Source organism: Meles meles, chromosome X (genome assembly GCF_922984935.1).
Source record: "Meles meles chromosome X, mMelMel3.1 paternal haplotype, whole genome shotgun sequence".
Taxonomy (NCBI): Eukaryota; Metazoa; Chordata; class Mammalia; order Carnivora; family Mustelidae; genus Meles; species Meles meles.
Window position 1 is genome coordinate 64,867,528 of NC_060087.1, and position 18,087 is coordinate 64,885,614.

The 18,087-nt window shown below is 36.3% G+C and overlaps 1 protein-coding gene across 6 annotated transcripts in view; it reads right to left on the reverse strand.

Annotated features, from left to right (window-relative positions):
- ATRX (ATRX chromatin remodeler) overlaps positions 1-18,087 on the reverse strand; it is a 296,636-nt gene that overhangs the window by 76,566 nt on the left and 201,983 nt on the right. For all 6 annotated transcript variants that reach the window (XM_045994716.1, XM_045994715.1, XM_045994713.1 and 3 more), the window contains 3 exons: positions 7,105-7,235; positions 6,497-6,585; positions 6,196-6,368 (listed from right to left, as the gene is read on the reverse strand). In XM_045994716.1, coding sequence (XP_045850672.1) covers positions 6,196-6,368; positions 6,497-6,585; positions 7,105-7,235 — 393 coding nt within the window. The remainder of the gene's footprint in view (positions 1-6,195; positions 6,369-6,496; positions 6,586-7,104; positions 7,236-18,087) is intronic.

The following is an 18,087-nucleotide window of genomic DNA, read 5'->3' on the forward strand; positions in this document are numbered from 1 at the left end:
TTGCTGATTTTGCTTTGTACCATTTCATTGTAATAAATCATAGACCTGAATATGACTACATGCTAAGTCTTGTGAATCACTGAACCTGAGGGTGGTCTTGGGTGCTACTGACAAACAGCTTATCGAGCCAATGTCAAACTAAACTCCTTTCTACAACGGGCAAAAAACAAATGCCTTTAGGGAATACCCAAATATATAAACCCAAATATACTAAAGGTAATTTAACTGAGGTGAAAATGTTAGCAATAAAAAAATGCTAGCACAAAGTGAGTAAAAATAATAATTTCTGTGCAAAAGATTCCATTCTAATTTTGATCCTATTGGATATAATAAAATTACAGTAATGTCTAAAAAAATAAAAACTGATATAGGAAAATAAGGGCTACTCCAGTTAATAAGTACCCTGAATATGTAATTAGAACTTACAAACAGGTATTTCATGTTGAATACTCTTATTTCAATATCCACATGGATTAACTGTTATTTCTGTTATAACTTTGATCTTATATATATGACAAGAAACAGTACATTAATTAATCAAAGCCACTCCTTAATATCCACTCTGGCTATCACAAAATGCTTACAAGGTAAGGCACTAAAGAAATACAAACAAATAAAAAGCAACAACTTTAACCCTAATTTCTTGAAGTACATTTTTCTAAATATATATTTAACTACTGTATTTGCATCAAGATACACTGGAGTTTTATAAAGATACACTGGGGTTTTATAAAGAAAAGTAGCAATATCATTAAAGTATTATGTATCTATATAGTACTAGTAGTAGAACATTAAGCTCCATGAATGCATTTAATTGACTAATATAACCCAAGCTTCTATAGTAGTGCCTGGACCATATTAAGCACTCAAATAAATATTTGTTGAATGAATACATGTGGTATATTAGTGCTAATATTATGGTCCTACATCATGTACAAGGATTCTGTCACAAAAAGTTTATGTCCATATAAGAAACTGTATACATTTTAAAGTGTTAATGCTAACCAATAGATTAATCTAAAAAGAGCAAAATATTAAACTGAATACTTTGGTTTTTAATTTAAATTCCATTAATTAGAGTTCAGTAATTCATCAATCTTATATAATACCCAGTGCTCATTACATCATGTGCCCTCCTCCATGTCCATCACCCAGTTACCCCATCCCCATCCCCCCTCCCCTCTAGCAATCCTCAGTTTGTTTCCTATGCTTAAAAGTCTTTTATGGTTTCTCTCCCTCTCTGATTTTGTCTTGTTTTACTTTTCCCTCCCCTTCCCCTATGATCCTCTGTTTTATTTCTTAAATTCCATGTGTGACAGCATATGATAATTGTCTCTGATTGGCTTGTTTCTCTTAGCACAATACCCTCTAGTTCCATCCACATCATTGCATATGGCAAGCTTTCATTTTTTGATGGCTAAGTGGTATTCTATTATGCGTGTACATATGTATGTATTCTATTATGTATATATGTATACATATGTATGTATGTATGTATATTCTTTATCCATTCATCTGTCCATGGACACCTGGACTCCTTCTATAGTTTGGCTATTGTGGATATTGCTGCTATAAACACTGGGGTGCAAGTGCTCTTCAGATCACTTCATTTGTATCTTTGGAGTAAATACCTAGTACTACAATTGCTGAAAATTGAATACTTAGAAGTAGTTTATATATTCATTTACTCATGAAACAAACTGTCCTAACAAAATACTAAAACACAGAAATAGGAATACTGTAAGGTTAACGTAAAAGACTTACTCAAGATGTTGCTTCTGTAAACATTCAGAAAGCTATTATAAAAAGAATTAGATAGCAACTCTAAAGTAAAAATGAAATATGCAGTTAAAATATTATTATAGCTCAATTGTAGCCACCTACTTATTTAATATCTATTTCATATTCCAAATACAACACTTTGGCCCTTTAATCCTTCCTATTCAGGTTTTCTTACATTTCTTATCAGAAAGTAACTATGTTTTAAAAAAAGTTACAGTGTCAGCTATATATGTCCATGTACTATGATATACTCAGCCTTACTTGAAGTTAATCTAGATCTAAAAAAAATAGATTTTTATCATCATTTGTTCTGGAAAATATTTCTAATAGACTATACATATACACAGCTGAAGAAAATATAAAATACATCTATATATGAATGATTTCTATTTGACTGCACACACCTAAAATGAAAATTAAACAAAGACCTTATACAGGTAGTCAAAATTTGTCATTTGGAAACCACAGCCTTCCCTAACTGCTTTTAAGTTCACAATATGTAGCCATCTCTTCTCTGTTCCAATTCTTTCCAAACACTTTCACCTTATAAACAATAATGCTTTCGTACCAGGAGAAAACAGAAGAGGCTACTCATTTCTGGAGGTGACCCAGCTGCCTCAGACCCTACTTGTACTGCTAGGAGATGAAGGCAGCAAGACCTCAGCACTATTATTTAACCTGTTTACAGCACAGAATGAGACATACCAGTTTCTCTACTCTCCCTGTTCTCCTAAAAAAGTTATAGAAAAAAAAATTTTCAGCAAGAATATTTTAAGAAAAAAAAAGAATATTTTAAGAAAACCATTCCCAGGAACACATAAATTTTAAGCTATTTATTTATTAATGTCCAATGTGCCATTCAAAGCCTGTTTCCTTGATGATTTTCTGCTTAGATGATCTGTCCATTGATGTAAATGGGGTTTAATGTCACCACTATTACTGTATTATTACCAATGAATTCCTTTACATTTGTTATTAAATGTTTTATATACTTGGGTGCTCCCAAGTTGGGGGCATAAATATTTACAATTCTTAGATCTTCTTGTGGGATAGACCCCTTTATTATGCTATAGTGTACTTCCTCATCTCCTATTACAGTCTTTGGTTAAAAACTAGTTTGTCTGATATAAGTATGGCTACTCTGACTCTTTTGACATCCATTTGCAAGATAAATGTTTCTCCATCACCTCATTTTTCAATCTGAAGTTGTCTTTAGGTCTAAAATGCGTCTCTTGTAGGCAGCATATAGATGGGTCTTGTTTTTGTATCCACTCTGACATCCTATGTCTTTTGACTGGAGCTTTTAGCCCATTTACATTCAGAATGATTATTGATAAGATATGTATTTAGAGCCATTGTATTACTTGTTTTGTCACTGTTTCTGAAGATTTTCTCTGTTCCTTTCTGGACTTTGTCACTTTTGGTCTTTCTTTCCCACTCGAAGAGTCCCATTTGATATTTTTTGCAGGGTTTGTTTAGTGGTCATGAAGTCCTTTAGTTTCTCTTTGTCTGGGAAACTCTTTATCTCTTCTTCTATTTATTCTGAATCAGCCTTGCTGAATTAAGTATTCTTCGTTGCATATTTTCCCCTTCCAGCACTTTGATGTATCATGCCACTCTCTTCTGGCTTGCCGAATTTCTGTTGAGAAATCTCCAGCTAGCCTTATTTTAAGATATTTTTCTTTATTACTATATTTTACAAATTTAATTAGAATATTTCTTGGTGTTGGCCTGCTTTTGTTGATTTTGATGGGAGTTTTCTGTGCCTCCTGGATATAGATGTGTGTTTCCCTCCCCAGAGTAGGAAAGTTCTCGGCTATTATTCTTCCAAGTACACTTTCTGACCCCTACTCTCTTGACAAGAGAAATGTTTACGAAGGAATCACCACATTAGTTCAGGTACAGGCCTAAAATCAGCCAAGCTTGTTTGAACCCAGTGCCATTCACCAAGCTGGCCTCCATATCTCCCTTTTCACAGTCAACTGCTTTGCTATATGACTCTCAAATGACAAAAATTTAGACCTACTTACACTGTTCTGTCTTTAGATAATTTATATTTAAAATATTCAGACATTTGGTCCCAACTTTGGAGCTCCTACACACCTAGTCAGGCTGCACCAATAATATATGGAACCTCAACACTAATCCTTAAAATGTAGATATGGGTCAAGACACTTTTAGCCAATAAAAAATTCAGACTTTCACTTGTGTGTACACTCATGCACAAGAAAAGGAGAGAAAGGGAAAACAAAAGAGGTGACAGAGGAGAACACAGGCACAAACCTCTCTGACCTCTGCCATAGCAACTTCTTACTAGATACGTCACCAAAGGCAAGGAAAACAAAAGCAAAAATGAATGACTGGGACTTCATCAAGATAAAAAGCTTCTGAGAACCCAGGTGGTTCAGTCTAAGTGTCTGCCATCAGCTCAGGTGATGATCCCAGGATCCTGGATTGAGCCCTGCATCAGGCTCCCTGCTTGGTGGGAAGCCTGCTTCTCCCTCTCCCACAACCCCTGCTTGTGTTCCCTCTCTCGCTGTCAAATAAATAAATAAAATCTTAAAAAAAAAAATAAAAAATATAAAAAGCTTCTGCATGGTAAATGAAAATAATCAACGAAACTATAAAGCAGCCTATGGAATGGGAGAAGATATTTGCAAAAGACATATATGATAAAGGGTTAGTAGGTGAAATCCAGAAAGAACTTACCAAGCTCAACCCAAAATACAAATAATCCAGTTAATAAATGGGCAGAAGGTATGAACAGACACTTTTCCAAAAAAAGACATACAGATGGCTAACAGACGCATGAAAAAATGCTCAACATCACTAGCCATCAGGGAAATACAAATCAAAACCATGATGAGATACTATCTCACACTTGTCAGGATGGTTAAAATTAACAAAAGAAGAAACAACAGGTGTTGGTGAGGGTAGAGAGAAAGGGGAACCCTCTTACACTGTTGGTGGGAATGCAAATTGCTGCAGCCACTCTGAAGAACAGTACAGAGGTTCCTCAAAATGTTAAAAATAGAACCACCCTATGATCCAACAATTGCACTAATAGGTATTTACCCAAAAGATACAAAAATACAGATTTGGAGGGATACATGCTCCTTGATGCTTATAGTAGCACTATCAACAATAGCCAAACTATGGGGAGAGCCCAGATGTCCATCAACATAAAAATGGATAAAGAAGATGTGGTATCACCTCTTATACAATGGAATATTACTCAGCCATAAAACAGTAAAATTTTGACATTTGCAAGGAAATGGATAGAGCTAGAATGTACTATGCTAAGTGAAATAAGCCAGTCAAAAGAAAAATACCATATTATCTCACTCCTATGTGGAGTTTAAGAAAGAAAACATGAGCATATGGGAAGGGAGAAAAGAAAAAAGGAGAGGGGGAAACAAGCCATACTCTTTTTTAAAATGTTTTAATTTAAATTCAATTTAGTTAGCATATAGTTATTATTAGTTTCAGGGGTAGAATTTAGTGATTCATCAGTTGCATGTAATATCAAGTATTCATTACATCAAGTGCCCTCTTCTTTAATGCCTATCCCCCAGTTACCCCACACCATCCAACAACCCTCTAACCATAAGAGACTCTTCAGGATAGAGAACAAACTGAGGGTTGATAGAAGGAGATGGGTGGGGGATGGGCTAGATGGGTGATGGGTATTGAGGAGAGTACATATTCTGATGAGCACTGGGTGTTGTATGTTAAGTGATGAATCATTAAATTCTACTCAAGAAGCTACTACTGCACTGTATGTTAACCACCTAAAATTTAAATTAAAAAATAAAAATTTAAAAAGAGGTGATAAACTTTATGAAAAAGAGAAACCTTAAAAGTATGCAACAATTGTAGATTATGAAGAATTACAAAGGTAAAAGGCTAAAACATTAACATTAATTTCATTGTGTAAAGTTAATTACAATGATGCTCTATTACATGAAATGTTTCCAGTTATTTATATGTAGTTAATTGAAAGTACCACTGTGGCTCTGAAATTGGGTGTATCTAGGTCTAAATCCCACTTCTATCAACGATTTATAAACAATAAAGATACCAACAGTATTATAAGTCTGCTCAAGAATTAAGTCAGCTAACACATGGAATGAAAGTACAGCATTTAGTTTATATACATGTAAATAAACATTAGATTTTCTTTCTCCTCTTTCTCTTAAATATCAGAGAGAGCACAATGGCATGCTTGAAATTAAACATTCACCAGATACTTGTTATTATGTGACCTGATTATCCCAGATGCTTACTAAAAGCATCTAGGAAAGATAATCCTTTGAGTGAAATAGTAAGGATAAATTAGTAACTGAAAAAAACATGGACATGGTAATTTCTAAATCAATGTCCAATAATAAAGGCAACAGTCATTAGACTCACTTTCTTCCAGCTTTAATGAAACTGAGGGATTGCTTCCTGTTTCATCCACATTTCCTTCACCACCTCCTCGAGATCTTGAATTCCAGACTTTAATCACTTCAACATCATTGTCACTGCCACTGCCGCTTGAGCTACTATCTTTCTTCCCTTTTTTCCCCTTTGTCTTTTTCTTTCTATAAAAGAAACAAATTCAAACTGTTAGAGAAGCCCAGAAAAGATACAAATGCCAATTATGAGAGAACAATCAGCAATTTGGGATTTTAAATGTGTCAATACAGGACACAAAAATTATTCAATTTACTTTGTATAATCATCGGAGCTTAAACTCATGGAGGTTTCGTCGGAATCTGAAGCTATAAATTCATCCATACTGTCTTCATCAAAGTATCCCTAGAGGAAAAAAATGATGAATGTTTTAATAGTTTATTTCAACTTATATTGAAAATTATAATGATGTTTACTTTACCTGAGGGTAAGTTAATTGTCATGGGATAAGAAAGAACTGAAAGAACTACCACAGATTAGAAAAAAGAAAGGAGACATCACAAATATGATTACTAAATGCAATGCAAAATCTTGGATTGAATCATGGAAAAGAAAAAGGACATAAGTAACAAAAACTGATGAAGTCTACTGTTTATTAGTTAATACTATTGAGTCAATGTTACTTTTTACATTTTTATCATTTTACCATGTTTACACAGATGTTAAGAATAACATTTAATACTCCTTCCATAATCATAATGTATTCTAACATACAGAATTAACTAGAAATAAAACAGGTTGAATTATGGTACTACAAAGCAAAGGAAAATTCCAATATATAGAACTATATATATCAACCTTATTCCTAAAACTATTCTGCTTCCAACAGATACGTCTTAATCAATTTTAGGTTACCTGATTTACCTTATTTTCTTTGCTAATGTAGTCCAGCTGCAAACACCATGGATGAGTCCAGATTCTACTTAACATCTGAAAATCTTGGAAAAGTTTTGCACCTGCCTTTCCTCTTCCACCTTCACTGCTATTACCTACACCTGATCAAAAAAAAAAAAAAGGAAGCAGTTAATGTTAAGACATAAGAATTCGCTATGTCAGAAGAGGTGGGTGGAAGGATGGGTTAAACAGGTGATGGAGATTAAGGAGTACACTTGTGAATGAACACCTGATGTTATATGCAGTACTGAATCACCAAATCGTACATCTAAAACTAATTACACAGTATGTTAACTAACTGGAAATTAAATAAAAACAGGAAAAAAAGAATTCTCTATGTCAACCAACATGCTTCTAAATTAGGGATTTTAACTTTATCTGCACTATGGACTCTTAGCAATATAGAGAAGTTTATAAACATCTTTCTTCGATTAATGTTTTGAAACACATAAAGTAGGAAAACAAAAGAAACCCATTATATATAAATGATCAAAATAGTAAACATATTTGTGATACAGTAATATGTGTACTTTGTTAATGCATTAAATAACAAAATATAGCAGCAAGTCTAGTCCTAATAAGGGAAATAATTTTGAGATATCAGTAACAATAGAAATATTTTATTTCTATTGGTAACAAAGTGACAGTTATCACTAACAGTACTATGGTTTATTGCCCATATTATAATTGGAAAAAATGCTAATTTTCACAGGAGGTTAATAGAAATTAATGTGACTTTTTCTTATTTCAGTTCACATACTCCCCAATAACTCCATCTGTGGACCCTGGATTACAAACTCCTATCTTAAAACTGATGGTTAGCACAGGAGAGGCAAGTAGGGAGATGTGTTAAAGAGGTGATGGGAATTAAGGAGTACACTTGTCATGATGATCACAGGGTGATGTATGGAAGTGTTGAATCATTATATTGTATACCTGAAACTAAATTTACACTGTATGTTAACTCATTCGAATTTTTAAATTTATTTTATTGGGGGAGGCAGACAGAGAGACTGCTAAGCAGCTTTTGGCCGAAACTAAGACCTGGACACTTAACCGAGGCACCTTGGGCACCTAGAGCACCTGGGCACTCCCAACTAACTGGAATTTAAATGAAAATTTAAAAGCTCTTATTTTAGATAAAGCCTCTCTGTATCCAATCTTTCAGAAACTCTTTTCCAACTATTCTTAAACAAAAAAATGCACTCCTAAAAATATTTTTTCATGTTGAAAGCATTAGATTTCTTTTGCTCAGAGCAATTTCAACAAAATCGTATTTTTTTCTATGAAAGCAAAATGAAAATGAAATGAATGCACATTTTATTTATGACACTTATCAAGAAGATGCAAAACAAAGCTGATTAAATAAAAAAAGCAGCATTTAAGCCATAACATTTTTCTGCCCACAGTTTTAGAGATGTAAATTCACAATTAATAAGTCTTGCCTCCACTCCTGGCAAGAGAAAATTTAATGATATGAAACACTAATAAAAATGCATGAAAGGGGCGCCTGGGTGGCTCAGGGGGTTAAAGCCTCTGCCTTCGGTTCAGGTCATGATCCCAGCGTCCTGGGATCGAGCCCCACATCGGGCTCTCTGCTCAGCAGGGAGCCTGCTTCCTCCTGTCTCTCTACCTGCCTCTCTGCCTACTTGTGATCTCTGTCTGTCAAATAAATAAATAAAATCTTTAAAAAAAATGCATGAAAATCTGGTAGGGATTATTTTGCCTTGTAAGTGGTATTTCCACTGTGTATAATAGAAATCACTGCTGTGAAAATGAGAAATCTAATTTCTTGATATACAACTGCTTATAGCATTTCTTTATAATTTTTTGCTTCTGCAATATCAGTAGATATGTTCTTTTACACTCCTGATTTTAGTTGTGGCTCCTCTATTACTTTGTAAGTACAGCTAAAAAGATATCAATTATGTTGATCTTTTCAAAGAAGCCAATGTTGGTTTCAATGGTTTTTCTGTGTTTTTTTCCTCCTTTATATTTATTTCTGCTCTAGCCTTTATTCTTTCTTTCTATTTGCTTTGGGTTTAGTTTGCTCTTACTTTACTTCCTTAAGGTGAAAGTTTAGATTATAAACTCGAGATAATTCTTCTTTTTAAATAAGAGGCATTTACAGTTAAAATTTTCCCTCTTTAAGCATGCTTTACCTGCATCCCATATTTTAGTACCTTGTGTTTTTGTTTTCATTCATGTCTAAATATTTTTTAATTTTCCCTGTGATTTCTTTTTTTAATCTACTAGCTATTTGGGAGTCTGTTATTTATATACATTTGTGAAGGTTCTAACTTTCCTTCGGTTACTAGCTTGTAATTTCATTCCCATGTGGTTAAAAAACATTTTTTTTGTGATGTTGTCCTTTTATGCTAATTGAAACTGGTTTTATAATCCAAAATGTGGTCTATCTTGGAGAATACTCCACATGTACTTGGGAGGAATATGTATTCTGCCACAGCTCAATGGAGTGTTCTTTCAGAGGTCTGTTAAGTCTGGTTAGTTTATAGTGTTTTCTAAGTCTTCTATTTCCTTGTTGATCTTCTACCCAGCTCTTCCATCACTGAACACCTTATGAGTTAAAATTAATGTAAAGGAGGGGCACCTGGATGGTTCAGTCAGTTAAGTGTCTGACTCTTGATTTCAGCTCAGGTCATGATCTCAAGGTCATGAGATCAAGCCCTGTATCAGGCTCCATGCTGGGGATGGAATCTGCTTCAGATTCTCTCTCCCTCTCCCTTTGCTCTCCCCAACCCTACCACTCAAGTTCTCTCTCTTAGAAAAAATTAATGTAGGGGTGCATGGGTGGCTCAGTGGGTTAAAGCCTCTGCCTTCGGCTCCAGTCATGATCCCAGGGTCCTGGACTGAGCTCCACATTGGGCTCTCTGCTCAGCAGAGGGTCTGCTTCCCACCCCCCTGCCTGCCTCTCTGTCTACTTGTGATTTCTGTCAAATAAATAAATAGAATCTTTTAAAAAAATAATGTAAAAAGAGATTTTTTTAAAAAGAAGGTAATCTAAACTTTATCATTTTATACTCTAAGAAAGACTTAAAAGCCAATTCTTGTTTTGTGGAGGCAAAAACTACTCTTGCACATATCATAAATACCTTCTATCATAGAAAAACTTCCTAAGACTTTCAGGCCAAACTAGCTAAGATAGTAAAAGGGAGGACATTTTTAAAGGGAAAGAAATTCTACCCAAAAGGGGAAAAAACAGTTTTTTCTACCTACACCACTGATTTATATTAGAGTTGATATTCTCTGTGGGAAATGGGAACCACATAAAAAGGATATGTTAATAACCTAGCCAAATAAATATCCTGAAAAATGTTCTCTACTCAAAAGACCATTGACAATTATTACTGAATTATTCTATCTTTTTAAAAAAATGATTTTGACTCCAAATCACTTAATTTGGAAAATATACCAAAAAAGGTTAAATGAATACATGATTAATTAATCATGACAATCTGTTATTGAACCTCATTTACACATACAGATTTTACATGAGATGTTATTATGGGGTCTTTGGTAAACTGAATAATGGCCTCCCAAATATATTTACATTCTGATCCACCCATGAGTTATTCTATATGGAAAAAGAAAATGTGCAGATGCAATAAAAGATAAGGACCTGAAATTGAAGAAGACCATCCTAGTTTATCCCAGAGGATCCAATGCAACCACAAGAGTCCCTATAAGAGGAATCCAGAAGTGAGAGTTGGAGAAGGTGAATATGGAGAATATAGACAGCCACTAAAAGCTGAAAGAGACAAGGAAATATTTTCCCTCCCTAGAGAGGCCAGAAGGAACCAGCCTTGCTGACTTTAGCCCAGTAACACTAACCCTGGACCTTCAACGCCCCCAAAACCGTGAAAGAATAAACTTGTGTTGTTCTAAGCCATTACATTTGTGGCAATTTTCTACAGCAGCCAAGAGGAAATCAATACAGCATCCTAGTGAAATATTTATCTAACTAAAACTTGGCACACATCAAAATCACCTGGGCAATGTGTTATACACATCCTTGGATTCCATTCCTATAAATTCTGATTTCCTAGATATGTGATGAGGCACAAAAACCTAAACTTTCTAGGAAGGTTCTCAGATGCTTGTTGTGCTGCAAACTAGGGTACAAGTCATAAAGAAGAATGGCTGGGAAAACTCACTGCTTCAACTCGTTTGCTAGGGCTGCCACAGCAAATCACCATAAAACCAAAATCTTAAGAACACAGAAATATACTCCTTTACAGCTTGGGAGATCAGAAGTCCAAAATCTGTCCTACTGAGCCAAAATCAAAGTGTCCTCAGGGCCACCTACATTCCCCCTGGAAGCTCCAGTAAAGAATTTATTCCTTGCCTCCTCAGGCACATGGTGGCTGCTGGTATTCCCTGACTTGCAGCCACATCAGTCTTTGCCTCTGTGGTCATAATTCTTCTTCTGTGTATATCAAATCTCCTTCAGCCTCTCTCCTGCAAAGACACCTGCAATGGGAATTAGGAGCCATCTGGGACAATCCAGGACAACCGTCTCTTCTCAAGATCCTTAGTTAAATCACCTCTAAAAAATCCCCTTTTCTGGGGCGCCTGGGTGGCTCAGTGGATTAAACCGCTGCCTTCAGCTCAGGTCATGATCTCAGGGTCCTGGGATCGAGCCCCGCGTCAGGCTCTCTGCTCCGCAGGGAGCCTGCTTCCTCCTCTCTCTCTGCCTACCTCTCTGCCTACCTCTCTGCCTACTTGTGATCTCTCTCTCTGTCAAATAAATAAAATTTTTTTAAAAATCCCCTTTTCTTATAAGGTAACACAGGTTACAGAACCTAGGTAAGATCTGACATCTCGGGTGGTCATCGTTTCAACGTACCACACTGCCTTAAGTGCCCTTCGAGGTTATTCAAGGATGAAGATAGTAGACGTAAAGCAAACATTCTAAAAATACAATACTAAAAGCTTTTTATATTCAATTTCCCTTTTGACCCCTTAAAAATTACAATTATACTATTAAAATAAACCAGACTCACTGGCATATTCTGATGATCAATACAGCTATAATAAACAGGGAAATGGAGATGATCATAAGAAAATACCATGGGCTAGATCAATAAATTTTATAAAGTTTCCCTAAGTCCTGAAAATTATTTCAAAAAATTTTCTACATAAATGATTAAAAAGGGTTTATCTAGGAACCTTGGAAGCGGTTTGGCCACTAAGAATTTGGAAAGACCTTTTAGGATTTCCATACTGTTTTATCACAAAATCCTTACCAGTCACATATTTCCTTTGTACTATTTCAGAAATCTGATTTCGTTTCCTCCAATGCTCCTTCAGTTAACCTATAAGACTGAAGGCCACTTTTAAACATAACAAAGACTTAGGAAAGCCTAAAACCCAAGCAATAACGCAACTACCAAGAGGTACCCAAAATATTCTTCATATAATGAACAATAAGTGAAAAAGAGTATTTCAGTGATATTAGTTATTTCACTGCTTCAATACATCAGATTCTATAAGCTGACTATAAGCAGATGGCTTTGTTTTGATAATCTAAACATATGCTGTTATATCTGTTCAAGTCTAAATCTAAATCTTGTAGTCATACCACCTTCTGATTAGTCATATAGTATAGGAATCTCACATAAAAATTACCACTCTTGAACTATCACGCTAAGACCACTGAACTTGGTTAACATTCTTTAGAGTATGCTTATATATGCAGAAAGTAGAAGAAACAAAGTAATAATATTTTAAGTACCAGACAGCCCCCAGTTCATATCATCAAATAGCCCATCATTTGCCCAAATTCATACTAACTTAAAAAAGTTAGAAGTGCTTCAAGCACAAATTGTAATATCAAGGGATCTGAGACTAATAATATCTCCAGAGCCCTAGCAGAAACAACAGCAAATCCTTTCTGGAGTAACCAAACGTTATCCTGGGCCTCAAAGAATTACCACATATTAATATTCTAAGGGATATTAGGAACCTGTGGTCAAAAGTACTTAAATATACATAGCAACAGGCAACATGCCTGAAAAACTGACAGAAGTTAAAGAGATAAAAGAAATCTATTAGGATTTCAGAAACTGGAATAATTAGACACAGATTTTAACTGTTTACTATTGTTTAAAGAAATGTTAAAGATAATGCTGAAAGTACATGCAAGACACAGGAAATCATAAAGAATGAAGAATTAGATGGAAGATAACTAAATAAAACTTCTATAGGTAAAGTAAGCCCACCGAGGCTTTTTTAAGTTTTATTCAGATATAGTTCACAATTTACCATCTACAATTCTCTAGTGTATTCACAGAGCTGAGCAACCATCACCAAAATCTAGTTTTTAAAACATTTTCATCACCCTCAAAAGAAACCCTATATCCCCAAGCCATCATCCACCAATTTCTTTATTTCTCCTATACCCCTAGGAAACCACTAATCTACTCTGTCTCTATAGATCTGCCTACTCTGTACATTTCATCATACAACATCTGGTCATTTGTGATTGGCTTTTTTCACTTAGCATATGTTTTCAAGGTTGATATGCGTTGTAGCATGTATCAGCATCTTCTTCCTTTTCATTGCTGAATAACGTTCTATGATATGCATATATCAAATCTGTTTACTCCTTCACCACTTGATGGGCATATAGGTTGTTTCTAGCTTTTTAACTATTATGAACAATGATAGTATGAACATTCGTGTATAAATCTTTGTGTGTACAAGCGTTTTCCTTTCTGAGTATATACCCAGAAGTTTAATTGCTAAGTTATATGGTAACGCTACATTGAAAATTTGATTGCCAAATTGTGTTCCTCAGAAGTTACACCATTTGACATTCAAAATCCGCAAAACACAGGGTTCTAATAACTCCACATCCTCACCACTTGCTATTTTTCTATTTCTTGGATTACAGCTATCCCAGTGAGTTATAAAAGGTATCCCACTGTGGTTTTGATTCACATTTCCAATTATGTTGAGCATTATTTACAGCAGGCTGCAGGTACATCAAAATAACCTGTAGGGATTATAAAAATGCAGGTTCCTGAGCCCTACTTCAGATCCACTTAATCAACCTCTAAAGGGTGGCACTGGGATGCACGCATATGAATGTTCTCAATTTATGAGTACAATTCAGTGGCACTGAGTATAATCACAATGTTGTGCAAGGATCAACACTCCATTCCTAAAACATTTTCATGATCCTAGAAACTCTACACATATTAAAAATAACTGTATTTTCCTCTCCCTCAAACCTTGGTAACTACTACTTTCTGCCTCTATGAATCTGACTAATCTAGGTACTTCTAAGTGAAATGAAACAGTATTCGTCATTTTGTGTCTGGCTTATTTCATTTATCACGATAGCTTTGGGATTCATTAATATCATAAAGCATCAGCATTTCTTCTCTTTTTAAGAGCAAATAATATCCCATAGTATGTATGTATGTATGTATGTGTATGTATGTACGTATGTGTGTGTGTTTCTGTATATCACATTGCCTTCGTCTATTCATCAGTTAGAGGACACCAGGATTGCTTCTACCTTTCTGGCTATTATGAATGCAGCTGGTGTGTAAACATGAGTGTGCAAGTATCTGTTTAAGTTTCTGCTTTCAGCTATCTGGGTTATATACTTAGAAGTGGAGTTGCTGGATCACATACTGAATCACTATGGAAATAATTCTCCATTTAACTCTTTGAGGAATGGCCACACTGCATTTCAGATAGCAGCTGCAGCATTTCACACTGCCACCAGTAATGCACCAGGGCCATAATTTTTCCATTTCCTTGACAATATTTATTCTTTCTCGCTCTCTTTATTTAAAGATTTTATTTATTTATTTGACAGAGAGATAGAGAGTACAAATAGGCAGAGTGGCAGGCAGAGGGAGAGGACGAAGTAGGCTCCCCACTGAGCAAAGAGCCCAATGCAGGGCTTGATCCCAGGCCCCTGACATCATGACCTGAGCCAAAGGCAGTTGCTTAACCAACTGAGCCACCCAGGCACCCCCAGCCATGCTCCTTTAAGGGAAAAAAGTATCACTTATAGTTGGGTGGAACACCAAACATTTTCACAACTGTAAGATTCATGATATCAGATGATAATTTAACAAACATAAATTTTCAGAAAGAGTTAAGAGGCAGAGTAATAGGGGGAACCTATGCTTGCCTCCTCCAATGAACGCAGCTAGATAAATAGCAAATCATTCTGAACACCCAAGAAATCAATCTGAGGACAAAGAGAACAAACTGCATGACTAGAGGGAGGAAAGAGGCCAACCACATCATGAAAGTTAGGAGGTGAGGAGATGTGATTTGGAGAAGAAAAGAACTGGTGGTGATGATGCAGAGGAGAGGAAGCCCAGATCAGGAAAAGAGAGACAAAGACAGAGACAAGAAAAACACTTCCCCTACATCACTAATGAGGAAAATGAGAGGGGCTAATTATCACAAGTATCTACAAGCAGCAGAGCACAAAGTCTGGTTTTAGAAGTCCATGCCATGGCCAGGTGGAACCTGGGTGGCAAAGAGGTGCTCCTGTGAGGAAAGAAGGCAGAGGCCAGGGAGCATGATCCCCTGGGTTGCACTGGGAGAGACAATTCCCTTTCATGAAGAGCATTTGGGAGAAGGGCACTGCCTTTATGGGAACAAAATAGCAGGCAAGTGCCACTGAGCTGCCCCATTCTTTAGCACAGGAGACACCTGCTGAGAACAGCTAACATGCATCCTGGCTTCTTGTGATTTATGGTAAATTCCAAGCCCCTGTGCATTCCTGCAACTACCCTTCTGGGACAAACCAGCACTAGCACAGTATGAGGAGACCCTCCTCCAGAGGATCAGTCCATGTCCATGCATCGTAAGGTACCTAAAATTTAGAGTTCTGAAACCCAGTCTGTGTGCCTGCGATAAAACACAGGAGCACAGTGTCACAGGGTAGGCAGATGCTCAGAGACAGGGTGAAGGCATATATCTGAGGAATGCATGGGATAAGCAAGGGGAGACTGTTAACTCTTCTATGAGGGCTTTTTTGAACATTGGCAGGTGCAAACTTCCCTCTCTGGGGATGAGAGAGATGGCTAACAACATTTTTAGCCCTGCCCATCAGAACAGATAGATTGCAGTGAGAAACACAGTGCTCACAGTGGAGGCTTGAGCTGCTTACACCAAACCCCAGCCCCCTGAACTCTGGAGGTGGTTTTTGCTGTTGTTGTTGGGTTTGTTTTTGTTGTTGTTTTTGCCAGGACAAGTATGCCGAAGACTCAGAGCAGGAGTACCACACCTCACCCACCAGAAGACCAGCACAAACCCTCCACATGCACCAAGTCTGCTCACAGAAAGCTGAAAAGCTTCAGCTCTAGGTGAAATAGAATCTAGCCTGTTTTAACAAGTGGACCAAAAAACACATAGTTAAAACTCACCACACATTGGAAAAGGAGTAAACATTCCCTGCTGCAGGCAAGAAGAAACTATGCAGAGGACTGACCCGAAGGAAACAGCAACAAAAACACAACAGCAGAGTGTACCAGAAACACTTTCTGAAGCACCAGGCCCTGGACAGTATATGACCTCTTCTTAATACAACTATTACTCTCAGGAGCAGAAACTATAACGGGCTTTCATAGGACACAGAAGACAGAGACCTAGACAAAATAGGAAGATGGAGGAATTCACCCCAAAACAAAGAACAAGAAGAGGTCACAGGCAGGGATCTAATCAAACCACATATAAGTAATATATGTCTGACCCAGAATTTAAAACAACAATTATGAGGATACTAGTTGGGCTTGAGAAAAGCAAAGAAGACACCAGGGAGTCCCGTAATGCAGAGATAAAAGACCTAAAAATTAGTCACACCAAAATGAAAATACTATAACCAAGACACAAAACCAACCAGATGTAATGACCACAAGGAGAAAAGAAGAATGCTGAAAAGAAGAGGGAAATAAAAATGTTAGATCACGAATGTCCGTATAGGGAAATGAGCAACTCCATAAAGCATAATATCCACATCATAAGCATCCCATAAGTAGAGAAGGAAAAGGGAGCAGAAGGTTTCCTTGAGGAAACTATAGCTGAAAACTTCCCTAATCTGGGGAAGAAAACAGACATCCAAATCCAGGAGGCAGAGAGTGCTCCAATCAAAAAAAAAAAACAGGCCAACACCAAGACATATCATAGTAAAATTTGCAAAATAAAATACAGATATAAGGACAGAATCCTAAAAACAGCACTGGAAAAGAAATCGCTGGGACATCTGGGTGGCTATTCTTAATTTCAGTTCAGTTCATGATCTCAATAGGGACTGAGCCCCATGTCTGACTCCACACTTCAGTGGAGAGTCTGCTTGAGATTCTCTCTTCCCCTCTCCCTCTGCCCCTCCTAACCCTGCTCTTTCTCTCAGATAAATAAATAAAATCTTTAAAAAAAAAGAAAAGGAAATCCCTAATGTACAAGGGAATACAAATAAGGTTATCAGCACATCTAACCACAGAAACTTCACAGGCCAGAAGGCACTGGCATGATATATTCAACATGCTGAATAGGAAATACATGCAACCAAGAATAACTGATCCAGCAAGGCTGTTATTCAGAACAGAAGGAGACAAAGCTTCCCAGACAAACAAAAACTAAAAGACTTTGTGACCACCAAGCCAGACCTTCAAGAAATATTAGAGGACACTGTGAGTGGGAAAGAAAGACCAAAAGCAACAAAGACTACAAAGGAACAGAGAAAATCTCCAGGAACACCAATGTTACATTTAATACAATGGCACTAAATTCATATCTATCAATAATCACTGTGAATGTAAATGGACTAAATACTCCAATCAAAAGACATAGGATGTCAAAATGGATTTAAAAAAAAAGACCCTGTATGCTGCCTATAAGAGACTCATTTTAGACCTAAAGATATCTGCAGATTGAAAGTGAAGGGGCAGAAAAATATTT